At 55.2% G+C, this 25,239-nt stretch overlaps 8 protein-coding genes across 8 annotated transcripts; 4 read left to right on the top strand and 4 right to left on the bottom strand.

Annotated features, from left to right (window-relative positions):
- Positions 1 to 411: 411 nt before the first annotated feature.
- On the top strand, positions 412 to 1,575 carry A1O3_00525 (uncharacterized protein; the record flags this gene model as incomplete). Its single annotated transcript, XM_007730675.1, has 1 exon — positions 412 to 1,575. One exon carries the CDS (start codon positions 412 to 414, stop codon positions 1,573 to 1,575), a length of 1,164 nt encoding a protein of 387 aa, XP_007728865.1.
- Positions 1,576 to 2,567: 992 nt separating this feature from the next.
- On the bottom strand, positions 2,568 to 3,320 carry A1O3_00524 (uncharacterized protein; the record flags this gene model as incomplete). The annotated part of the gene is made up of 2 exons (XM_007730674.1): positions 2,568 to 3,130; positions 3,242 to 3,320. The coding sequence occupies 2 exons, from the start codon at positions 3,318 to 3,320 to the stop codon at positions 2,568 to 2,570; spliced, it is 642 nt and encodes a 213-aa protein (XP_007728864.1).
- Positions 3,321 to 6,047: 2,727 nt separating this feature from the next.
- A1O3_00523 (uncharacterized protein) lies at positions 6,048 to 7,572 on the bottom strand (the record flags this gene model as incomplete). Its single annotated transcript, XM_007730673.1, has 4 exons — positions 6,048 to 6,227; positions 6,284 to 6,748; positions 6,807 to 7,095; positions 7,145 to 7,572. 4 exons carry the CDS (start codon positions 7,570 to 7,572, stop codon positions 6,048 to 6,050), a joined length of 1,362 nt encoding a protein of 453 aa, XP_007728863.1.
- A 317-nt stretch (positions 7,573 to 7,889) lies between these two features.
- On the top strand, positions 7,890 to 9,956 carry A1O3_00522 (uncharacterized protein; the record flags this gene model as incomplete). Its single annotated transcript, XM_007730672.1, has 6 exons — positions 7,890 to 7,941; positions 8,004 to 8,145; positions 8,202 to 8,435; positions 8,515 to 9,264; positions 9,322 to 9,380; positions 9,457 to 9,956. 6 exons carry the CDS (start codon positions 7,890 to 7,892, stop codon positions 9,954 to 9,956), a joined length of 1,737 nt encoding a protein of 578 aa, XP_007728862.1.
- A 491-nt stretch (positions 9,957 to 10,447) lies between these two features.
- A1O3_00521 (uncharacterized protein) lies at positions 10,448 to 12,653 on the bottom strand (the record flags this gene model as incomplete). The annotated part of the gene is made up of 3 exons (XM_007730671.1): positions 10,448 to 10,597; positions 10,739 to 12,039; positions 12,095 to 12,653. The coding sequence occupies 3 exons, from the start codon at positions 12,651 to 12,653 to the stop codon at positions 10,448 to 10,450; spliced, it is 2,010 nt and encodes a 669-aa protein (XP_007728861.1).
- Positions 12,654 to 14,992: 2,339 nt separating this feature from the next.
- Positions 14,993 to 16,588, top strand: A1O3_00520 (aquaglyceroporin like protein, other eukaryote; the record flags this gene model as incomplete). Its single annotated transcript, XM_007730670.1, has 1 exon — positions 14,993 to 16,588. The coding sequence occupies one exon, from the start codon at positions 14,993 to 14,995 to the stop codon at positions 16,586 to 16,588; it is 1,596 nt and encodes a 531-aa protein (XP_007728860.1).
- Positions 16,589 to 17,418: 830 nt separating this feature from the next.
- Positions 17,419 to 19,097, top strand: A1O3_00519 (uncharacterized protein; the record flags this gene model as incomplete). The annotated part of the gene is made up of 3 exons (XM_007730669.1): positions 17,419 to 17,921; positions 18,008 to 18,095; positions 18,192 to 19,097. 3 exons carry the CDS (start codon positions 17,419 to 17,421, stop codon positions 19,095 to 19,097), a joined length of 1,497 nt encoding a protein of 498 aa, XP_007728859.1.
- A 638-nt stretch (positions 19,098 to 19,735) lies between these two features.
- A1O3_00518 (uncharacterized protein) lies at positions 19,736 to 24,238 on the bottom strand (the record flags this gene model as incomplete). The annotated part of the gene is made up of 1 exon (XM_007730668.1): positions 19,736 to 24,238. One exon carries the CDS (start codon positions 24,236 to 24,238, stop codon positions 19,736 to 19,738), a length of 4,503 nt encoding a protein of 1,500 aa, XP_007728858.1.
- Between the last annotated feature and the right edge of the window lie 1,001 nt (positions 24,239 to 25,239).

The raw sequence follows: 25,239 nt of genomic DNA, 5'->3' as shown, positions 1-25,239 counted from the left end.
CTCGTCGAGCTGTGAGCATGGCGCTTGGTACCGCGGATTCCTTAACTGGCTGCACCAACAATTCCAAATATACGCCAAGGGGGTTTCGAGCAGCTCTGCTACTACCAAATCGAGTATCAGCTCTACGGATTTCTGACTTCCATTCAACGGGATGAGGAATGGGCCACTCGATTCACTTTCCACCTCGGCGGTTCTTCTTCACTTTTGCAGAAACTCCACGCCTCGGCCCGCTCTCAAGGCGTCGTGAGGACCTAAAAGTGAATAAATATTTATTTATAAAAGATTCGTGACATACCGGCCAGCTTTTTCAAGCCCACCTCAGCCAGCTATCTCAACCTTTACACTCTTCATTTCCTCGCCGCGTTTGACGTTATTGCTTTCCACGGTTCCAGCATCGCCGAGCTCTCAGCAATGTACTTCACAACACTCTTGTCAGTCACCTTACTGTTGGCGGCGACAGAGGCCACTGGTGTTGCAAGGAACCCGTACAACTGCATGAGCTTTGTGGTCCCCGTTCCTGTCGACAATGTGACGCTTGTTGTGCCACCATTCCCAGATTTCCCGGATCAATATGCCGCGACGGCTTTCGCCAACGAAGTCACCAAGCAGATCACTTTCCCGGGCCCTTCGCCTGATGCCAACCTGACCACCCTGACCACCACATTCGACATCAGCGCCGAGTATTGCACTCCGGCAACCGCAAACCCCAAGAGTCCGACGTTGCTAATCCTCACTCACGGTATCGGCTTCAACCGGTCCTACTGGGACTTCTATCTGCCGGGAACGCCTGATGATGCGCAGTACTCGTATATCAACCGTGTCACGGCCGCCGGGTACAGTACCCTCTCCTGGAATCGTCTAGGTATTGAACCATCAACGATTCCGGATCCTTACCGGGAGCTACAGAGCCTAGTTGAACTTGCGGTCTTGACGAGCCTTACCACCCTGGTACGAGCAGGCAAAATCGCACAGGTGCCCCAACCACAGAAGGTGGTACATGTTGGTCACAGCTGGGGAAGTATTCTGAGCAATGCGCTCGCCGCAGTTGCACCCGGTCTCAGCGACGGTCTGGTCTTGACCGGTTATTCCCATCTCGTGACTTACCAGAACCTGTTCATTGCCGATACGTCCTTCCACATTGCTTCGCAGAACCAGCCGGATCGGTTCCCCAACCAGACATACTCGACGGGCTTCTTGACTTGGCCCGACAAATATGCCAATCAATTCTCATTTCTCCTGTATCCCTACTTCGATCCTGTCGTCCTGGACCGTGCTGAGGAGACCAAATATCCTTTCACAGTGGGCGAGTTTCTCACCGCCGCCACCCTACCCTTGGAAGCTCCGCAATTCCAGGGTCCGGTGTTGTACCTCGCTGCTGAGGCCGACTTGATCTTCTGCGCTTCGAATTGCACGGCCTTCTTCGGCCCAGATAGTGCGGCAGTTGAAGCCTTTAATGGCAGCAAGAGTGTCGAGACGTACATTCAGCCACGGGTCGGGCATGGAATCAACTTGCACAAGAACGCCACGGGTGCGTACGATGTCGTTCTCGATTGGGCTTCCCGACATGGATTTTGAACTCCTGATTAAGTGAGGCTGGTAGCCGCTAAAGGCGGGTGCCGCCGATCTCGGCAATTGGATTAGTATGCAAGGCGGGAGACTTGATGCTCGACCGGCATGCATTTGGATGGGGGAGGGAGGAGGGACACTGGAATTGGTGGCAGATACTACTGCTAAACGGGTGGAATCTTGGATCTGGGATCTTGAATCCGGGATCTGAAGAACTAGGTATTCAGCGAGAATGTCTCGAGTCTAATTAATGCAGTAGTAATTCCCACGTCTTCATCTTCACCTTCACCTTCACCTTCACCTTTATCGTGCATGCTAATGATTGTACCTATTGAGATTTGGGTGATGTGAGTGATACGAGTGATCTGTAGGTCCAGGCATACAATACACACAGCATACTGTCAAACTTCTAGGTAGGCATTCCCAGCCTTGCCCTATAACCAGAAGGCTGGTTTAGGCATCCTATATACTATACTATACTATATAGCATGCGTTCCCACTGCGACCTTTTGATAGGGAACAGGGGACATGGAACATTTCAACCTTTGACATATACAGCACACAGCATACAGCATACGGCACACAGTACACAGTTGTTTGCCTCTACCCCTGGGTCTACATAGGTCGATTCTGTCCCATCCTAGACGAGAGTCTTCCATCCTGTGCCAGCCACATCCCATTCTTCCATCCCATCTCACGCATGATACCGCTCATGGACTCTAACAACATACTATCTCACGCATGATACCACACATAGACTCTAACGACATACTATCTCACGCATGATACCGCTCATGGACTCTAACGACATCCTATCTCACGCATGATACCGCTCATGGACTCTCACGACATACCACGCAAAGCCTCAACAACAGTAACGCTCGCATCGCCAAGTGTAAATGTAGGTTCCAAGTGGTAAGACACCATGTAGGACGTCCCGTCCTAACCTCAGAGTGTCGAGCTCACACGGGGCCGAAGTGCAGGCTGGCCGCGACTTTGCGTCAGGTTTGGGCGGGGATGCCTGGTTCTGGTGCAGGTTGTGGTTCTGGGGAAGCGTCACGCTTGGAGGAGCCTCCATCGTTCACGCCTGCCCAATATGACAGACCTGGGTCAGGTTCCGGGGAAGGGTCACGCTTCTTTGATGAGCCTCCATCATTGACACCTGCCCAGTACGACAAGCCTGGTTCGGGTTCGGGTGCAGGTTGAGGTTCCGGGGCCGCCTCGCGCTTCGAGGATCCTCCATCATTGACACCTGCCCAATATGACAGACCTGGGTCAGGTTCCGGGGAAGGGTCACGCTTCTTTGATGAGCCTCCATCATTGACACCTGCCCAGTACGACAAGCCTGGGTCTGGTTCTGGTGCAGCCTCACGCTTCTTTGAGGAGCCTCCGTCGTTGACACCTGCCCAATAGGACAAGTCTGGCTCGCGCTTATCCAGCATCTCGATGATGGGACTGAGCCAGCGGCGTGTTTTCATCTTGCTGCTGCCTCCATCGTTGACGCCTGCCCAGTAAGAAAGGCCTGGACGTGGGTCTGCATCACGCCTGAGCAGATGCAGAAATGCTAAAACAGTAAACCCAGCTTGTCAGCATGAATCCTGAATCACGGATGATACAACATAACGGGTCATGCCCCGTCACATCTAGATCCTGGTTCTGACTTCTCTGTGCTTACCTGGAAGGGGAAAGGCCATCGAGCTTTGCATCAAGGTTGCTGCCAGCACAAGCGTGACGGTGGTTGAGTAGACGTGCATTTTGGATAGTGCGGGTTTCCGTCTGTGGCCGAGTAATGGACCTTTTGTTTTTGTTTTGTTTTGTTTTTTGTTTTGGTGTTTGAAATGGCGAATGCCGAATCGTGTATCGTGTATTCAACAACAAGAAGCAGTGGGCAGTCTTGTCCAGCAAGTCTGAGTTGAGGAAGAGCGCAAAAAAGTATCAGTTGAGAGAGAGAAAATGCTCGAGTTGAGAAAATAGAGACAGCCGGTATAGTAGTGAGTGGGTGGTCAGGTTGTTTTATAGCTCTGGGATTGTGATGCCTCTCGAGTCTCCTGCTCGAGGCGTCGACTGTTCGTTGTCTGTGTTCCGGCCTCTGATTGCGCTGAAATCGCGAGTCCTGGCAGCGACGTGATGTGATATAATCTAGCCTCGACAACGGAGACCGCAAGAGACACTGATGGATGTACTGTAGACGCCCTGCCATCCTCGATCAGGGCATAGCACGCCGATGGCGCCGTGATGTGCCCTTTGCATCTCGATCACAGACTCCATTACAATCCAACAGTCCAACAATCAACCGAGAATTCCGCCACAAGAGGCTATTTGCCATGCAGCTTCGCGCGGAGAGAATGTAAGGTAGGGTCGAAGACAGCCCGACCGCCTGACCTGGTGAGAGAGCCTCCAAGGTCGATAGAATTGGCTCACAAGTAAGGTTTCGTGGCCCGACCTTCGGGTCTCAATGACATGCCGTCTGGATGGTAGCGATGTCAGCGCGGCTATTCGCCTTTTTCTGCACAATGGGCGAGTCTAGCAGCGTCTCATGGTCGGCAAGGTGGTCAAGCTCGCATTGCTTCGGACCCGCAGGGAGCGGCAGGGGGTGTCGAAATTCACACATCGCCATCGATAGGTCCGAAAGGATTGGACGGGAACAAAGTGCTTCGCGTTGGCCGCACCTATGGCCCCGTGGGGTGCAGGTTGGTCTAAGATGGGTGACACATTCTTCACAGGCCAACGCCAAAGATGAAGCTGACGGTGGGCGCTTAGATGGTGACCGGCCCCCAGAATCTGCAGGCTGCACAGGATACACAGAAAACGTGACCGCCTTCAGCTGACCTGACCAATGAGATTCCCTTGAGCCTAACAATGAAGAAATGCAGCCTGTTTGGAGCCTAGTACGGACCTACTAACCAGTATCAAAAGCATTGCACTCGGGAATTTCACAACATGGGTTCTGCAGGGTCTGCGAAGGTGTGAGACACTGGGGTTCGTGCGCTTCGACCACCGCCTGATTCGGTCAACCTGGATTGGTTAAATCTCAACCAGTCTCCGATCGTCCTGGGAAAGATCCTATTTGTAGAGCCCACCCATAGACTGGTCTCAGAGTACGCTGTCACTGTCTAGGGCCCTCGATACGGCGATTCAGAATGTCGTATGTGGTTTCACAAGCCGCTGACCGTCGATCAGCCCGATGGCTCTTGTAGAGCCTCTGTTGGAGCACCGACGGCGTTGCCACCACATCGACAAGGAAGGCAACTCCAGTGTACCACTTCACCCGTCTACCCACTGCCCACCTTGCAAGTCCTGTGATGGCTGAGGAACCCCATCCAGCTCGGCCTCCTCGTGTACCCTTGGCTTGTCTACAGATTGAGACAGAGTTCTCAATCAGGAGACCAGAAGTCACAGTCCTCCTCGTCAAGAAGAGCCCGCCACGAATGGCTGCGGCTCAAGATTCCCTCGTCGTCCCCGTCTTCAACGTATTCATCCTCATCCTGATACTGGTACATCAACCACCTCGCCTGCAGCAGAATCAACATCACTTCTTCCGAGACCCTCGCTAGACCCTCCGCATCGCGACGTTGACATGGCCATTGTTTCTCGCCGCCAAAGAGACATTAAGGCTCGCTGTTGCAATCGATCGTGCTGGGATTCAGTGATGGAGCTTCTCAGAAATTTCCATATCCTTGTCATTTGTCTGGTTGGGGTCATTTCTCCCCTCCTTTACCATACCTCCACTGTGGTAGTAGGGGTCGGACTGCCTGCTGAGTACTCATGGCTTTCATGGTTGCGAGATTCAAAAGCCGAGTCACAGATAGTGCCGCCATTGATGCATCAGATTTGCCGTGGTCCTTTTGACCTGTCCCGATCACTAACCCATCTCTTCGTATGGGAAACAGGGGTGCAATTGACCTGACCAGCACCATTTAAGATTTCCGGACAGAACGAGTCTGACTTGTAGTGCTTCGAGATGGCACAACCATATCGGGCACGGCAATACAAGAGATCCGCTCCATATCAAGACCTACTGGTCCATGAAACGACTCTCGTCACTCTGTCCTCTCCCGGTCGTTGGTTGGTCCACCAATTCCTGCCCAAATGATTACGGCAAAGCGTGAGGAATATAAGGACAGCATGGGCACCACATATGGTTCACTGAATGCAAGATACCATGCACACAGACGGGGCCACGGGATCCTGTCATGTCGCCAAAAGCGTCGAGCAATAGATCCACTGTCCGAGTGACCAAACTTTTCCGCTCCACGAAAAGTACTGGTGGTGGGCTAGGATAAGGAATCAGCGGTCCTGGGGGCGGCCGTAAGATTGGAGGCAGAGGTAGAGCTTGGTAAGTAGAGACCGGGTATTTTGATGCCGGAATGTGAACTAGCGCGGTGCTTGTCGACGCAGGGGCGGGTGTGGATGTAGGTGCGTGGCGGTTGAGGCTGGTTGAAGGAAATGATGATGCGTATCCCGTCTTCAATCCCCTTTTCTCATTCTCTGGGCTGTGGCCAGAGGGCCTGGATGGAACTGTTTCTTCGACCAGATTGACGGTAGAGGCCATCGACGAAATGCTTGGGGATTTGACCATGTGTCGATATCTTCCTCTCTCTTCCAAACCGCCGCCTCTGAGTCGGGGGCCGTCTACAGATGCTGTAGACGGTGTAGTCGTTCTAGGCTGCTGTCTAGTGCGAGTGGTTTCTTTACTGGACATGCCGGAAGACGTTACCGAAAACTGCTCCGGGTTGAGAAGTGATTGAATCTTCACGGCGTCCTCCTCGTCGATCACGATCTTGCCATCAGCTCTTCTCTCGAAACTGAATTTCACTTTGTCCTCCACCTGCGGTCGAGCCTCGGCCGTTGGCGCAGAGGACTTGCTCGAAAGCGTTGGGGTTGATGATTTGGTGCCTTGAACCCGGGTGCCCTTGCTGTTTTTGCTTGCCGGCGTTACATGCTTCAAGCCCACTGTAGGCGTCATATTCGGCAGCGTTCCATGCTTCTGAGAGTCCTTAGACGGTCTTTCTAGTCTGCTTGCAACAGCGGTGACCTGGGTTGGACCTAAGTGTGGAGCCTTGGGCTGGGTGATCCGGTCTATTCTCACCGGAGGCGGTCTGGCAGTGATCAGTGTCTTTTCATCGCAGGTGGATGGCAAGGTAAACACGGTCTCTAGAGAGGGCTTTGAGGTGACCCCGGTCTAATCAGTCGATATCAGCTGGGTACAAAGCTCTGCAGGAACCCGCCCTGGTACTTACCAATTTCGGCATCACCAGTCGGGCTGGTTCAGTATCATCCTTGGCTTGCAGTGGGTCACGATGACGCCCAGCTATGAAACGGAAGGGTCGCAGGAGTATTGAAGATGAAGATGACGAAGCTGTCGGATGCAATGCCACTGCTTTGGGCTTGCTACGCTCATATGCCCAGCTGCCCTCTCGGAGCCGGTCGTACGGTAGATCTTCCAGGGTCTGAGCAGTTTCCTCGCTGTTCTTTGTGGAAGAGTCTTTCGACCAGCGATGATCCTGCCGTTCAAGCTTTGCAATCAACCTGTAATGCATTGGCTACAGTATCCTGATAACGCGACGATGCTACTCACTGGTGATTCCGTCTGTCGCCCTGAAAGCCCAGAAGCGTCACTCGGTCCTCCTCGTCCATTATGACCATGTTTGCCATTTTTTCGATCCTGGTGCACCACAGAATCCAGTTGTCCTCAAATTGAATTCGGGCGTCTTCTGACCAACGAGCCTTCTTTGCTGCCTCCTTCGACAATTTACGCAAGGTGTTCAAGGCGGAAGTCGCTCTAGTGACAGTCTCTACTAGTTCTTCTTTGTCTTCCTTGGTACAGTCGGCACAGAACTCTGCGAGAGACTTGCAGAGTGCGCTTTCAAGGCCGTCATCTTTGAGGATGCCGATCCTCACTGCGATGACTGGGATCTCGCCGGCCGCTGGCAGGTCCTGGAGGGATTCTCGCACTCGATATAGGCCATGGAACAGCAAAGTAGTGGAATCGCTGAGCGAATCCATTTACGTAGACAGGTGCCTTCCTGGAACTCAAAAGTGAGCATAGACTGGAATGGGTGCAATGAAAGAAGGGCGTTGCGGCTGAGGCTGAACCTGCCACCCCTCGAATCTAGCCTAGCGCCAGTCCGCCAGTCGCAATCGCAGTTGCTCAAGGAGCTCGACAAGACAGCCGCAGCCGGGCATGTCTCACCGCCTGGCGTCGAAAAGGCTCTGGATGGACACTTGGTGGCTCCAGAACACTGAGGCTATCTGGTCTTCGCAGGCCTCAACTCCCGCGGGTGCCCTTCACTCGTCGTAGTAGCCTGAAGGCACAGGTTGACATGGCGGACCACCCCGGCGCAGGGGAGGGGCAGCTCCGACTTCTGAGCCTAGGTGAGTCGCCTGCCTCTTGCAAGGCCCCCTTGTCCGGTGCTGACTTCGACAATGTTCCCCAGATGGCGGCGGCGTGCGTGGCCTCTCCAGCCTCCTCATCCTGAGAAAGATCATGCGGGAGGTGGGCGCGCAAATGAACCCTCCCAGGGAACAGCTGAAGCCCTGCGAGTACTTCGACCTCATTGGCGGCACAAGCACCGGCGGGTAGGACATGATTAGATACAGAATTGCCCGGACTGCGGGCTGACCAAATGCCGCAGAATCATAGCGATCATGCTTGGTCGGCTGCGCATGTCGGTCGACGAATGCCTCCACGAATACGAAAGGCTGAGCGAGGCGGTCTTTGGCAAGCGGAAAAAAGGCAGGGCTGAACTATACAGTGCGACAGCTCTGGAGGAGGTGATACAATCGGTCATCAGGAGAAAACTGGGCCAACACGCCGTGCACGACCCGCTTCAGGATCCTTTCCAGTTGCGGAGTGAAAAGGGCAAAGTGTGAGTTAGCCGGAACGACTAAACCATGCAGGGTACTGTACAGAGTACATACCAGCAGCTAAACGGTGTTTCTCTCCAGCATTGTCTTCTCCATTCACCGCGCACACGCAAATACCGTCCAAGCCCAAGGCTTCCGCAGCTATCCGGTCAGCTTTGGCAATACTGACCCCTGTACCATCTGGGAGGCGGCCCGGGCCACCTCGGCCGCTTCCACTTTCTTCAAGGCCATCGACATCGCTGGCGTCCACTGGTGTGATGCAGCCTTGGGTTTCAACAATCCCACCAAGCTGGTCCTGGCCGAAGCGTTTCGTTTGTGGGGAGATCATCGTAGACACTTTGACGAGAACAGGATCGGCGTCCTCCTGAGCATCGGCACCGGTGAATCGAAAATCGTCTCTCTGGGCAATAAACATGGCTCGCTGTTAGCCGAGAGTGCTCACGACTTGGCCAGACGACTGGGCATCGATCTCAGAGTGCTGGATGCTCTCAAGGCGATCACCACCCGGACAAACCAGACGGCACTCGAGGTAAAAGATGATATGAGGCAAAGGAAAACCCGTAACCACTGGGGCGGTGACCGCTACTTCCGCTTCAACGTCGATCGAGGTCTGGACGAAGTGGCGCTGTTCCAGTATGAAAAGATCGAGGAGATGAAGGCAAACACCAGTGAGTACTTCTTGACCCATGACGAGGAATTCAACAATTGCACCACATATCTGGCCCGGCTTGAGGACGCACCAAGACCACCGGAGCTAGGACTACAGCTTTTCCATCCACCAGACACATCAAGAGGCTCGGCCAACGTGCTTGCTCTGGAGGAGTTTGGCCTGTAGGTCATGGCTCGGTCGAGACACCCTGCGTCTGGATGGTGGTAACGCGTGTTTAGGACCCCTGACATATATGCGGAAAACGAGACAAGCCTACGCAGAAAGAGAGAACTAGAAGGTCTGTCACCTACGTGAACTCAACTCGCTGTCAGCGGCGTCTTCTCCGGCTCAACTGACATCCAGTCGGTATATAGGCACCATCCGAGAGGGGTCCGCATGGCCAACATTAGTTATTGCCGACATATTCCACAAGGAAAGTCTTGAGGTATGGGCTTCAGCAGAGGCAGCTTACAATCGAGATCAGGGGAAGATGCACTATCCCACTCTCGTCCACCGACTGGTCCAACAGAGACTCAAGAGTTTCGAGTACCTGGTGCGTGCCAAACAATTCTATGAACTGGTGTTGGCCAGACAAGCAGCGACGTTGGGCCCCGGGAGCCTGGACCAGGCATGGACGGCCCATCGACTTGGACGAGTCTATCGCGAGCTGGGCCGGCCGGAGACTGCGTGGAAATATCATAAGGATGCCCTTGCCGGCTTCAGGCAGCACCTCGGAGCCGCCCACCACAAGACGGAGACCTGCACCTTCGCGGTCACGCAACTGGAACAGCTCTTGTGTGAAGAGCCGGGCGTGGTGTCGCCACCGTCGCCAGAAGGACTGACGGGGCGCCTCAGACGTCTCTGGACCGTGTGACCGAGGAGGAAGAGAAGAGGGTGCTTCGGTCAACGAATGCAGACCGAACAATGTCATGTTATGTATTCACAGCGCTGATGCACTGCGGGGGTGTGTCGCTGTCAACCACCCCATGTGTCTATGACAGCTCGGAAGGGCTCCAACCTATGCTAAGAAACAGGGTTGTGTTGGTTCAACTGGAAGGGTATTTGATCTGGACTTAGTAGATGCAATACCAACCGCCGTCAAAGTAGCCTGTTTCCTTGCTACAGATCTGCACTTGTCTGACCCATCATTTATTTACATGCACCTAAATTTATACTTGCTATGCCAGGGCATACTTGATTACTCTGCTAGAAGGCCATAGATCTGACTTGCTTTCTCCAAGTCGTCACATTCATCGCCCGACAACCACCCTTGACTGCCCCAGGCTGGTTTGTAGGTATAGACTCTCACCCCCCAGCACCCAGCCTTGACTGCCCCAGACTGGTTTGTGGGTCCATACATGGACTCTAAGATGGCGGGCTGGTGCGGCTGAGGCCAAGGCAAGCAGCCATGCCGAAGAAGATGTCGACGTTGCCGAAGACGCCGCCGAAGGACTCCTGGCACGGACCTTGCGAGAAAACTGGCACGTCTGTGAGCGAGTGCACGCCTTGATCGGCCTAAATCAGACGAGCGAACTCGGTTAGCAAGCGCTTCCTTCCGGACGAAGAGCAACGTGAGGAAGAGCAACGTGAGCAAGAGCAACGTGAGCAAGAGCAACGTGAGCAAGAGTAAAGCAACGTGAGGAAGAGTAAACTTACAGACACGGGCAAGGTTCCATTGATGACGAAGCCAGTGACAGCGTCGACGTAGTTGACATAGTAGTCGGTGCTGGAGAAGCCCGTGACATTCAACGCCGGCAGACGAGGGCCGTTTTTGTGAACCTGGTAGTTCTCGCGGTGGTCTGGGTTGGCGGTGAGGCCCGAAAACAGGGTATAGCGCGGATCCCAGTTGGCCGGGAAGTGGACGCCCTGGCTGTAGACGAGGTTCTGGTCGCTCCCGAGCGGCGCGGAGCGGTTGGCCACCACGTACTGAGACAGGCCGGACTCCTGGTACGTGCCGATGGCGCCGCGCTTCTCACGAGCAGTGTCCTGGGCATTGAGGAAGCGGGTGTCGACGCTGCCCATGACGTCGAAGCCGTGGCCGTGGTCGGCGGTGATGAGGACCAGGGTGTCGTTCAGCTCGCCGATCGCCTCGAGGTACTGGAGCGTGGCTTTGATGGTGTCGTCGAGCTCGAGCAGCTCGCCCAGGGCTCGGTCGTAGTCCAGAGTGTGCATTTGCTTGTCGATGCTCGCCGCCTCGGACATGAGGAAGAAGCCGTCCTTCGGATGGCGCGTGTGCAGGATCTCCAGGGCCTTGAGCGTCATTTCCTTGAGACCCGGCTGGTCGGTGGCGCTGGAGTTGGAGCCGTCGGGCGCGGTCTTGGGCTTGTTCAGGTTCTTCTTGTACACGTTGCGGTCGAGCCAGGTGGCCATGTTGCTCACGGAGAAGATGCCCAGGGCCTTGGACGAGTTGGAAGCGGCCTGGAGGGCCGTGTTGTTCAACACAACAGCATAGTCCTTCTTGGCGAATTCCGCATAGTAGTCCTTGCCTTGGAACGAGCCTTTGCCGGGGTAGAATTGCTCCGCACCACCGCCGAAGAGGACATCCGGGCCGGTCCAGTTGGTCCATGTGTAGTTGGTGATGCCGTTGAGGAACGAGTCGATGACCGCTCCGTATTGGCCCCTGTCGCGTGTATGTGCGGTCAAGGCCGCGGGAGTGGCGTCGGCAATGAAGGCGGTCGAGACGATGCCAATGCCACCGTTGTAGAGCCGGTGGAAAATCTCGGCAATCGTCTCGATCTTGGGGTCGTCGAATGGCGTCTTGGAGCTGTCAGCATAGACGCCCAGCGCGTTGACGGTCGACTTGTGACCGCTGTAGAGAGCCGTGGCAGAGTTGGCGCTGTCGGTAATGAACGAATCCAGAGAATGCGTCATCTGGTGGCCCAGCACTGGGAACGAGTCCATCGCCAGCTTGGTTTGATACTTGCCATTGACGGACTGGTGAGCAAGCAGTCGGCCCGCTTTGATCGGTATTAGCATAGGCTCACGGCTCCAGTTCAGGACGAGCAGGCTTACCAGTGATCATATTGGTCGTCATGCCATCTCCAATGAACATGACCACATTCTTGGCCTTTCTGGCGGGTGTGATGTCTCGCACTGTCCAGTTGGCATAGGTGGTGGAGCTATCTCGATATTTCAATGTGGCAATGTACTGGCCGGGTTCATAGAGCGCAACCCGCCTGTAAGCCTTTGCGGCAACCTTGACTTGCGACGGCGTGTGCGCTGCTTTGGCGAACAAGTCTTCGTACCAGGTGAAGTTCCAGGTCTCGAGTGTCGGCTCAGGAATATTGAAGAAGGCTGCAGCTGGCTTTGCGGCCTGGCCCTCCTTCTCAATGGTCAGAGTGAAGTTCGTGTCGGGAGTCGTGTAGCCTGGGATGACTTCACTGCCGTTCAGCGGCGCGTGCACTTCAACACGGATGTCAAAGTACTGGCCAGGCAGGAAGTCCACTTGATCAGGGGGCAGGATACAGCCCAACGTCGGGCAGCCCCCCAGACGTTGGTAAGTCTGGGCAGCACATTGAGCGCAGAAGGCAGCAATGGCCAGGGTAGCCTTCAGACCAGGATGGGTTCTCATGTTGGCGTTTGGCTCTGATGAGGACTATCTTGACCCAGACTTGAAAGATTTCGCATTTCTGACCCGACAGTGCAAGCTTGCCGGTTTTGTAGCTCGCCGCGCTTCGTGCATATTTGTATTGCATCGGGTCTCCAGTGGAGAGCTCCGGGAACCGGCATTATGCACCGCGCGTGGTGGATGAAGTTCTGCGAGAAATGTGTGAAAAGACTCGGCCATGGCTGATTGCGCGACGGTCATCCATACGAGGTATCTCCAGTAAGGTGCAAATCCAAGCTCATCTGCTCCGGGCTCCGCGAGTCCAGCAGCGGCCGGCGGAGTGATGCCAAGATGCAGGGAGACGGAAACCCTTGGCAAGTCTGGGCGGACGGACATGGAACGCGCATGTCCAACCAAATAGCCACGTTCCAGCAGAAGAAGCGGCGCGGGCGGTGCCTCGAGAGCTTCGCTGTGCAACTGGGCTGTGACACCCATGTTGCAGGGCCGGGATGCTCTCAGCATACTATACAGATCAGTATATGCGTGCTGTAACACTTGTCGGTCATTGGCGGCCGGCTTGAGAGGCGTAGCATGGCAGTGAGAGCGGCACCGTGGTATGGAGTAGCCGATGAAAAGCTATCGAAGGCCAAGAGATAGGAAGGAGTTGAGGAGGGCCGGTTTGGAGCACACAGAGAGTCGACCTGAGGCTTGAGTTTTCTCGTAAGTCGCGCTGTCAGTACGACGACCAGTCCTAGGGCCAGTAAGGGAACAAGCACCATCATACTGCCGGCATCGGAGCGAGAATCGTGCGTCTATGTTCTTCCCGTGCCGTTACAGGACCTCGTGCCTGCTCTGCAGCATGCGTAATCCGTTGGCTAGCATGCTCTCGTTCGATGTCGAGGGCATCGGCGTACCTGACAACCATGTACAGGTCCACGTGGTGGCCGAGAAGCGGAGGAGCTTGCTATACTCTCGCCGATTTTCTTGTCTCTCACCTTGGAAAACAGGACAAGCTCTGGAAGGCTGCCTGTTACAGCTCTCGACGCAATGTGCGATAGCTTTTTTTTCCTTCTTTGTAAACGCGCCCGACTCTTAGCAATTGTGATCCCCTGCTACTTGAATTCTGAGCGTTTAGCTGCCGGAATACACACGTTCGTGATGACCATGACAAAGACACATGTGATCAACAGAATCGCAAGGACTTTGCTTCCAGCGTCCTTCTCGGATACATGACATGTTCGTCGGGATTTGCATTCAAACGCTCAAGGTCTCATCAATGCAGGCGCAGAGGTATGGCAGGTTTGACAGGCAGTCGAAGCTGGGAACAACGTTGCTGTCAGCTACGAAGGCTGGATGGAATTCCTTTCGCAGTCTGTCCAGGATCCAGTGGTGACATGGACTGGAGAGAAGGTATCTGCAATTGGCCTCTTGTGGTCTTCTTTCTCTATACCATACATCTTTCAGGGAATTGGCCCCGTGACCATTGGTGGTATCTACAGCTTCGGGGGCGGCAATAGAGACATGATTAGGAGCAATCAATAACTTTTAGTAGGAAAGTAAAGAATTAGGTACAGTTATAGGCGGGGTTATAAGGTGTTTATTGAAATATACCTAGTTTAGCGTGGATGCGAAATACTCACAGCCTACTAGGTACGTAAGTGGCACCTAAGCTCCGGACATGGCATTTGGCTGCAGCGGTAAGAACTCAACCGCTAGAGAGGCCTAAGCCCTCTACGGCAGGTGAGCCTCGTACATAACCCTAAGAGCCTAAGCCCCTAAGAGCCCCTAAGCTGCAGGTACCATCTAGGTGCCACCCTAAGCTTTAAGCTCCTAAGCCCATCTAGCTAGCGTAAGCTGGGGTCGACCGCGCCACAGCGTTCAAAAGGTGGATGGGAAGTGGCACCTCGATGAAATCCGTGATCCATGCGTGAGCAGCATGCGTCATTTCTTTCTCTTTTTCTCTTTATACCCTCAGAGGCGGCAGATTCTGAGCCAGCTCGCTGCTTGATGCCGTTTCCCTTTGAGTTGGTAGCCCACAATCGCCAGACATGCCACGAGATGGTTCTCTTCACCTCTCGAGTATGGGTTCACGCCCACACCCGCACTCGCATCCTCTTGAACCGCAAAGCTCGACCGCCACCCCACGAGAAGCAACTTACTCCCTGGCGGGCCCGAGGCCGGTGACTCTGGATATACTGCACACCAGGAGTCGAAACCAAGGCACATCCACGGTAGATCTACCGGGGACCAGAAGCCGGGACCAGGGCACTTTCGTAAGTCAGGAATATCAAGACTACAATCCAAGTTACGACGAACCCTCCAACCGGCCAATATGGGGACTGGCCGCCCCTCTACCACGAGTAATGCGCCCAGGTATGCAGCCTCGCCATACGACCCAGCAAAGCAAAGGGCATCCAGGACGACCAAGTCTGGGTCATCCACATACTCCTACAACGGTGCAACCTTCTGCGCCCGAAGGCACCGAAGCTGTCCCACAAATCGAGGTCACCCCATCAAGAAATGAGCATGAGCATGAACAGTGGCAGATGCTGCCACGGCCGAGTAGCCACACTCGGAGGCATTCTCCTGACCAAGACCTTCTTAGACGGGCCACGACCGCACATGCGTCCACATATCATCCCGAGGGCATACAAGGACATACATCAATCCGACCCGAAGACGTTCTCATCGCAAGGCCTTATCGGGAAGGCCGTCCTCTCGGAGCCGAGCATATCAGTGCTCGCGATCAGGGCATGGTACACACCACCGCAAGGTACGAGGATGATGACACGGCCCTCAAGAGGCAGGCAACAGGGTCGACAGTGCAGGATTTCGCTGTAGAACACGGAAAGGACATAGCCGGTGGCCACGAACTTAACCATGTTACCAGTGAAGCTGAGATCGAGTCTGCCCGAAGACATATGCAAAGTCTTGCAGACACCGCGGAGAATGTGAGCGATTTGCAACACCACGCTCCAAACATTGACTGGGAGGAATATCAGAAATCGGATCTCCAGCCCCAGCATTCCCAAACTGAAGAGCCCATCGACCCAGACTACTTCAATTGGTGGGGGCCAGTCCGACAGAAATTCCGGCAGCCACTGGCAGAGTATTTGGGAACGTTGGTGTTCATGACCATTGGCCTCTGTGGAAGTGTCGTACGTACGACCGCAGAAGATGACTTCGGAAACCTCCTCAGTGCATACTTTGCATGGGGGCTTGGTGTCATGATGGGAATATACATTGCCGGCGGCATCTCCGGCGGCCATCTCAATCCAGCCCTGTCCATCCTCCTCTCCATATTCCGCGGCTTTCCTTGGTCGCTTTGCTGGCAGTATGTTGTTGCGCAAATGTTGGGGGCAATCACTGCTTCAGGGGTTGTGTACGGCTTATACAAAGACGCCATCCAGCAGTATGCAGCTGCGGATCTGGGACGTGCTGGACCAGCCTTCTGGACCGCGCCACGCCAGGGGTTGAGCAACTCGGCTGCCTTTTTCACCGAATTTGTGGCCACGGGTATTCTGGTAGGCTCTATTCTTGCCTTGGGAGACGACAGTAATGCACCACCAGGGGCTGGGATGCACGCATTCATTATTGGACTCCTCATCACTGCCCTGTGCATCGCGTTCTCCTACAATACCGGAACCTGTCTCAACCCCGCCCGGGACTTTGGTCCTAGGCTGATCACCTGGGCTGCAGGCTTTGGGACCGAAGTTTTCACCTTGCACAGTTGGTGGTGGATCTGGGGGCCGTGGGTGGGGACTTTGAGCGGAGGCATCATGGGCGCTCTTTTCTACGACGCTTTTATATTCAACGGGGGAGAGAGTCCTTTAAATTATCCCACCGGCCGACTGAGAGGACATTTGCATTTGTGGAGAGAGGCAAGAGGGAAGTCGAGGACTGGAAGAGGGCGGGATACGAGCAGGATTGTCAACAAGCACATCGAAACAATCGCATGATCCTTGTCCAGGATTTGATCTTCCAGACGTATGAAGTCATCTTCACCACGGTTATGCATTGCCAGCCCACGGCTCGGGCGGACTATCATAGGACCTTCAACGACTTTCGACGAATTTGTCGGCCCTGGTGGCCTCCAAGCTCTAAATCGTGCGACGAGAGAGAGTGTCTTTTGGACCATATCTGGGTTCTCTCGTGGCATGGCTTGAATGGCTAGACTGTCATGCGAATGCGACCATTACCATGGCAGCAACAGGGATGATCCGACATCTTTGCCAAATGAATGAACCTTTGGAGGCACTCGGGCAACTTTATGTACCAGGATGCTCTATGTACAGCAAAGCGTGCGTGCGTGCAGGTCGGTCTGAACGGGTGTTGTCTGAGTGCTCAGCTTCCACCAATCGGCTGCCGCCACATCTTTCCAGCATATTTCAGGGCGAAGTATCTAGCATCTCTATTGGTGCCTAGGATGCAGACAATCGAACAAAAGACAGTGGGGTGAAGCACGCTGCAGATGTCTGCTTGGCGCACCAGTCATCTCTTGCTCTGGACGGGTTGGACAGAGCTCATCCATACTCGAGAGCGCACATGCGACCGAGACAAGACGACCGAGCCGTCTGGGACTTTCAGCCTCACTTAGAGGAGGCCAACACCACGGCCATGTACTTCAGACGGGACCTCCGACTCTTATTCACACGTCTTGCAACTGCCCTTCAGCAAGACGGACTGGCTGACTCAATCTCAGTCGGTGCTCGGACACTGGATTGATTGCATGATGGCTTCGCAGTCAACCGTATCTACCACTCAATCTGTCACTAGCAACAGCAGGGTCATGTCCCCAGTCTCGAGCGCCACAACAATTAAGCAGCAGTACGAGCATACGCAGGTTCAATTTTCCATGCAAACTCTTGTGCAACGCATTAACGATCTCACCGCATATCTGGGTGCACATGCGGATGGCGTGGAAACAGTCATTCAGGATCACGACAAGCTTGTTCGGAAAAACGAGCGCAGGAAACAGCTGATGAAGGAGAAAGATAACAAGATCCAAGCGCTCCAGGAAACGGTCACTTCAAACCTGACTAGTTATGAAAGAAGACATGCATCATTCTTGCACGAAAAGGCGGATTTGACGGCACGCCATTCCCTTGAGACGGCCAAGCTACAAGCTGAATTGGCCGAGTGGAAACGGAAATCAGCTCAGCTTACACAAGAAGTGGACAAGGCAAAGAACGACGCTGAGCTTGCGAAAACGCAGCTCGACGTCGCCGTTCAAACTTTAGCACAATGGGAGCAGTACACGTCCCATATGCAGCCGCTGGACCGGGATAAGATGTGAGTGCAAGCTTGACTCCTGTGCATTTACTATGTTAGAAGATTCGACAGCCCTTGCTCATTTGAGCTGACTTGCTCACTACTAGGGTATCGAGGATCGATGAATTTTTCGACATTTTCAACAAGACCATCCAAGCATGTTTTATTCCCGATCTTTCTGCCGACATCCTTGTCGTATGTATTCTCTTTTTTTCCTTTCAGGTGCTAGTCCGATACCGGCACCACCCCCCTTGCTACTGTCCTCCTGCTAAACGCAGGGCTGGGTGGTAGAAACGCGATGTGTGGAGTAACGGCCTCAAGCAACTCGGGATACAGATCTGCGACATGCCGTTCGAGATCCCGCCTCTGAACACGAAACTGGCTAAATTACTCCGTGTGGCTGCAGCGATGCACGTCATCTCGTCGGAGCTGACGACGCACGTCTTCCAGCCGTGCTACATACCGGGGTCAACAGACCAGAGCGCGACTTTGCAACAGATGATGAGAAGCCGATTCGAAGCCGGCTCCAAGCAGAGACAACTGATGCGCGCGTTCTGGCTAGGAAGCAACAGCAAGACTCAAGAAGAGCTAGGCCGAGTGATGCACGAGCGGAGCTTGACTGCTCGAGACATGGTGGTCAGAAAACTCTCCTTCATGTGTAATGACGGTGACGGCGACGGCGACGGCAGCAGTGGCAGTGGCAGTGGCAGCAGCACAGGTCTCGCAAGTAGGCTCGAGGAGATGTTCACCGAGGCCGCCAAGCTGTGGACGAGCATGCAGTATAGCAGTGGTGACGATGAAGTGCAAGCCGTCGTGTGTGGCAACGACTCGGAGCCGTCGGGTTGGAAATGGGAGTATTTGGACTACTTTGGCCAGCCTCTGGACCTGCCGAACAGGAAGCTATTGCTGTTTCCGGGCTTCAACCTCGTTGATTCCGGGGCCGCCTTGTACGCCGGCAATGCCCTGTTCACCGACCAGAAGTGTGTGGTCGATGCGGAATCCGAGTACCGCCGCAACGCGCCGACGCCGAGAGCAGAGCGATCGAACCGCACCGGCAGTTCGAGCGGGTTGTCTCCCACCATAAGACGCCTGTCACTGTCTTTTGGGAGTCCGTCGACTTCGACTTCGACTTCGAGCCCCCAGGAGTTGAAGTCCAAATCCTCCGAGGTGAACGACGCCATCGTCAGGACCAAGTAGAGATCACTGATGGTTATTGGTATAGTTGGATTGAGACCGAGACCATAGGAGGATCCCAGAGAGCCGAGAACGCCGATGTTTTCTAGAACCTTGTGTCGAGGTACCTAGGCAGTGTACATATATACCATACATACCACTGGCCATTGGGCCTGTGATTGAAGTGGATTCTTCGTCTATCTGCCTACTTTAGTAGGTACCGATAGAATGTGTAACTGTACAGTCCAGTATAGTACAGTACAGTATCGATCCGGACGGACGACTGGCTCTCTTCACAGCCTGAGCCTGCCCTGCCAGACATGTATAATGAACAGATATGGATATTCTGATCATGTACATATGTCATATACTGTATATATACATATATATATATATCTCTCTACAAACTCTACTTCTGCGCAGTCTTGAGGCCGTTTCTTTTCCGTCGTCCCCCCTTTTCCGCTTTTCGTATGTCGTAATCAATATCCGTACACTTAACACACCTCACATCTCACACCTCACACCTCAACCTCACACCTCACCTCACACCCGTCCTGGCACTGGCACGGCACAGGGACTGCCCCTTCTCCTTCCCCTTCCCCTCTTTGCCTAACCTTGATACCCTCCAACTCTAACCTAAACCAACGGTCACGGCAGCCTCTCTATCGTCGGTTAAAGTTGAGATATCTGGATCCCAAAAACAACAAGATCAGATTACTCCCGATGAAGGCGGCAAAGATGCCCAGGTCACGCCAGCGGTGGTCGAAGCTAATCTCGAGAGTGTCGTAGAACTGATCACCTACCCGGTAGGCACAGTACTGACAGAAGTCGGTGGCGTTGCTGACCAAATATCCCGCGCCGCCGCGCTGGAAGAAGTCCGACATGTACTCGCCACACTCCTGACCGGGCGGGGCCGGGAACGAGTTGAGTTCACGCGGCCGGCAGTTCACCGGTAGGCCGTGCAGTTCGGTGGTGACCATGCCCGAGATGAGACGGGTGAAGGGGTTGAGCTCGTACAGCCACGCCCGCCAGAAGCCGGGCATCTGCGGTTTCGAGATGGTGACGCCGCAAAACAGGCCCATGATGGTGACCAGGAACGGGTTGAGCAGGCTGGAGATGAAACTGGACGGCGTGAGCGCGGCCACCATCTGGCCGAGGGTCACGGAAAAGAGCTCGGTGATCAGGATCATGAAGAACTGGTAGCCGGCGCGGGATGAGGCGCTGTTGAAGCCGGGCATGTAGTACAAGGGGAGGAACATGCCGACCGCACACAGGATACTGTACGGCATCTCGGCGCACACCATGGCAAAGGCGAAGGGGAACTGGCGGTACGCTTTGGCCGCCGATTCGCGGTAGAAGATCAGCCGCGACAGGTCGTACATGGGTTCGACCTGGGCCAGAATCAGGGCCGGCACCACGGTGACCTGGAAGATGACAAAGATGCGGTACTGCAAGCTCGACCGGCTGTCGTCGAGCTGGAGGAAGGCAAGCCCGGACAAGATGGCGACGACGACGTGGTTGAAGAACCGGGTGAAACCGTAGTTCGGGGACCGCCAGAAGGCGAGGTGCGTGCGCCACGACACCACCTTGATCTGATGCCACAGGGGCGACACGTACTCTCGCTCGTCGTGCGCCGGCTCGTGAGAGATCTCGCGCTGGCGTTGGGCCTTCATCTCGATGATTTCCGCCTGGACCGCGGCCAGTTCGTCGCTGTCGCGCCAGATCTCGGCCCAGTCGCGGTCGCCGATGCGAGGGGCGATGCCGGCCCCGATGGCGTCGAGCATCCATTCCGCCGGGTTGGCGTCCGCCGGACATTCGGCGCCATGTTTGTTGAAGTAGCCGAGCAAGACCGACGCGTCTCTGCCAATGTCGCCGAAATAGACCGTCTCGCCGCCCCGCTGCAACAAGAGCAGGCGATCGAAGTTCTCGAACAGGGCGCTGTTGGGTTGATGGATGGTGCAAAGAATCGCCTGCCCGGCTGCCGCCAGTTTGCGGAGGAACCGCACAATGTTGAAGGCCGACTGCGAGTCGAGACCGGACGTGGGCTCGTCCAGAAACAGTAGAAGCTCTGGTTTGGCCGCCAATTCCACCCCGATGGTCACTCTCTTTCGCTCCTCGACGGAAAGACCGGTCTCGGGAGTGCCGATGATGGCGTCGGCCAGAAACTCCAGCTCCAGCAAGCACAAGATCTCCTCGACGTAAGCATACTTTTGCTCCCGCGGCACCTCGTACGGTTGACGGAGGTCCGCGCTGAACCGGAGGGCCTCTCTGACCGTCTGGGTCGATTCGTGCACGTCCAGCTGTTCGGCGTACGAAGTGCCGCGCTGGAAGCCACGCCCCGGCTTCAGGCCGTCCACCAAGATATCGCCACCCACCACCCCGATGTTCTTGCGTGCGGCCAAGACGTCGAGAAGAGTGGTCTTGCCGGCACCGCTGGCGCCCATCAGGGCCGTCAGCTGTCCCGGCTTGACGTAGCCAAAGACGTCTTTGAGCAGTCGGAGTTGGCCCGCAGGCGTCGGCACGTCGTAGGTGAGATTCTCCCAGGTCAAGATGGCTTTGGAGGCGATGTTGAGCTCGGAGCTGTCTTGAGCATCTTGCTTCGTCTGTCTCCGCTGTCGACGCTCCTGCAGCTTTGCGTTCAGGGCCTGCCGCTCTTTGTTCTCCTTGGCGAAGTAAGTCACCGTGCGACCGGCCGCTCCATACTTGACCATCTCCCCCATGATGACGTTGGCCGCGAGGAAGAAGGCAATCAGCACGAGGATCAGCCCGAAGTTGCGCCACAGGTCCGCGGGGTCATACGAGAAGCCCAGCTTGACGTAGGCCGTTCCCGACACGTCGTTCGAGCCGGCTTCCGATCCGGGCAGAGTGCATACCTGGTGGTCAATGCTGTTGTAGCCCGGCCCCGAAGGGACGAGAGACTCGGCGGTACAGCGCATGGTCAACCTCTCGAACTCGTTCATCATCATGGCCGCGAAGCCCAGCCCCAGCGCGTTAATGTAGAATATCCATCGCAGCCATACTTGCTGGCTCTGGTACTGGATCAGATATCCCGACGTGATGACGAACAGAGTAATAATGACGGCGGCGAACTTGATCGCATAGTCAAAGTCGGGGCACACACAGCCGACCGTGCGGAAGAACAAGGTCATGGACAGGTAGCCGGTGATTATGATGAGCACAAAGGTGAAGAACGCCCCGGGGGTGCGGACCAGTCCCGTCATGAAATACACAATGACGCTGAAGACGAAGATCTGAGCCGACGCGAAGGCAGTGTCGACCACGATCTGCGCCAGCCACAAGGAACCCGGCCGGTGGAAGGTGTACGCCCGATGTTTGTTGACGATGGGACGGCCCATCATGGTGGATGCAAGCTCGGAGAAAGCCTGGAAGGCGTTGAAGAGCAGAGACATGAACAGCACGCCGCCACGGGTAAAGGCGCCGGATGTCGTCTGGGGTTGTTTCAGCCAGACTGTCCCCAGAACGATGGCAATCACGATCGACGTGATCCAGGATACGACGAGCGAGAACTTGTCTTGCCACTTGATCAGATATTGCCGTTTAATCAGGGCCCAGACCTGCAGATGGAACGGCACCGAGTAGACCGAATGCTTGGGGGTGTGCTTCCGTTTGGCTTGCTGGTGGGCCGCCACAAAGTCATCATGGAGCTGCTTTTCTTCTTGCATGGACTGGCGGTAGCTGTTCATCTCGTCCACCAGCCGCTGGGCATGGACCGACTTGTTGAAGGCCTCGACAAATGCATCCGGGGTCGACGGCGTGTTCTCTGGCCCCCTGCCGGGTTGGTACTCTCGCTCGAACTCGTCGGTGCATCCGGTCAGGTAGTCCGGCGTGGTCTGGCGAGGCTTTTCCAAGAAGCCCAGTCCTTCAAAGTACGCTCTGGCCTCTTGGGTCGGGCCAAAGAAGACCTGCCGGCCGTGGTCGATGACCAACACCTTATCGAACTGCTTGTAGATGTTCTCGGATGCCTGGTACAAGGACACGAACGTGGTGGTCTTGTAGATGTTGGTCATGATTCGCAGCGATTTGGCGTAGTCCAGCGCGGTCGAGGCGTCCAGGCCTCGCGTGCTGTTATCCCACGCACACACCGTAGCTCCGGTCACCATCATCTCCGCGATCGAGACCCGTTTGCGCTCGCCGCCGGACACCCCTCGGATGAACGGGTTCCCCACGATGGTGTTCTTGGTGTGTTCGATGTTGAACATTTTCAGCAACAGTTGAATCACCCGCTCTTTAAACTCGGCCTTGCTCAACCCTGCCGGCCGTTTGCCGGGCGTCTTCGTGTCCAATGCAAACCCGAGCGTCTGGCCGACGGTGAGAGTGGGGTGGTGCACGTCGTCTTCTTGGTTGTACACCGCCTCACCGCGATAACGCTTCGCAAAGGTGGCCGCGTCAAAGGGGCCGTAGAGAACCTCGCCGTCGATGCCGGTGTAGCCGTAGCGTTGATTCGCCATCACTTTGAGAAACGTCGTGCAGCCGCTGCCCGGCCGACCCAGAACCAGCACCATTTCCCCGGGCTTCGCAACTCCGCGGAAGTTCTGCAGAATCTTAAACTCGGTTCCCTTTTTCCTCAGCCCAAACATGCTCATGATCGTCCCAGGCACGTTGAGAAAGTCAACAAAAGCATCGGGGAAGACCTTGACAAAGTTTTTGACGCCCCCGATCCCCCGAACCGTGAGGTTTTCCCAGATGACGCCAATGTACTTGGACTTGATCCCGGCAGCATCATCTGCCTCCCTGTTCCCGTGCAAAGTCGCTTCCAGATCAAAGGTGTCGTCGAAGGTATCGTCTGACGCACTGACCGCTTTCTCTATATCTCTGGCTTTGGCGGTGGAGGCTCGAGAGTGTGTCTTTGAAATGCGCCGGCTGATGGAACTCAGTTCTCTGCTTAGTTCTGCAAAGTCCTTCTCTGCTCGTTCGACATTGACGCCGGACGCTGGCTGGCTCAGGCCGTACGAGTCCGTCGAAGTGTGAAGTATCGCAGGGTGCTTTTCGTGCTGGGGGGCTTCCATCGCCGACACGGTGGTGTGGTCTGCCTTTCCCGCTGGAGGCTGGCTCCCCCCTGTGGCATGTTGGTCTACGGTAGAACCATGTTGTTGGGTGGTGACTCTAGAATTCAAACCCAGGTCCTTGGAGATGGCGTCGGCCATTGTCTGCAAACTGAACCCCCAATCTTTTCGGGCAGACTCCACAATACACGGTCCCGTAACCCTTACCCCAGGAACTCGACACTTCCTCGACACACTGATCGTGATCGTGACCGTGGCCGCACAAAAACAGTTGGCGCTTTAGAACCGTCAGCTGGAGACCATGCCGGAGCGGTGTTGGCAGAAGGGTGAGAGGACGGAAAGTGCAGAAATTTGTTTTGGTAATAGTCCAGTAGTGCGCTTCTCGAAGGCTGACCAATGTTGAATGTGTCCACTGGTGCCATTGGGGCGACTTGGTGGGTACGGATCTCCCTCTCTTGCCCATGGAGTCGCGACTCACATCATTATCTGGCGCCAGATGAGTCAAGACTCCATGCGGCTTAGGAGGCCCGTTATACGCTCTGCGGGGCGTTGGGCTGTTAGGCTCGCTCCGTGCTCCAGCCAAGACAGAAGGCACTTTTGTTGCTTACAAAACAATCCCGATAGGAGCACTGGTGGGAGTCTGATCGGTCGTCCGCCCAGGTTCCGTCTGTCTGAATTGGCCCGTAGCTTGGTGTGAAACACGACTATCGCCAGTGCCCGCTTGTGGCATCAATACTGTAGGCGACCCTGTGTCTGTGCCTATCCCCAGAGACCTAGAGGCCAAAGGTTTTGTTCTGCGTATTGTACTTCGAAGAATTGAGTTTCTTAGGAACCTCGCCAGATCGGATGCATGGCAGACCAGCCATAAGCTCGCCCTCTTCGCCGAGTATCAATTCCACTTCCGCGCCTGTGGCCTCCGTGAGTCGGTTGTCGGGACGGAGATTGTTCAAACACCGAGGATGCTGCGTGATCCGCTTCCTTGAGCCTGTGATTAACCCCATTCGGCCTCGCATGTCCTTGGTATCGGTAGTTCCATTACTCCGTACTGCTTGATGTCCTAGCGGCGCGAGAAGTCTCGAACCCCGCATGTGTACTCCGTACTTCTGTCCGTGATATTAGTAGATACGTAGTATATATGGGCA

This window comes from Capronia epimyces, assembly GCF_000585565.1.
Source record: "Capronia epimyces CBS 606.96 chromosome Unknown aczIQ-supercont1.1, whole genome shotgun sequence".
Classification (NCBI taxonomy): Eukaryota; Fungi; Ascomycota; class Eurotiomycetes; order Chaetothyriales; family Herpotrichiellaceae; genus Capronia; species Capronia epimyces.
This window is presented reverse-complemented; position numbering and strand designations above follow the sequence as displayed.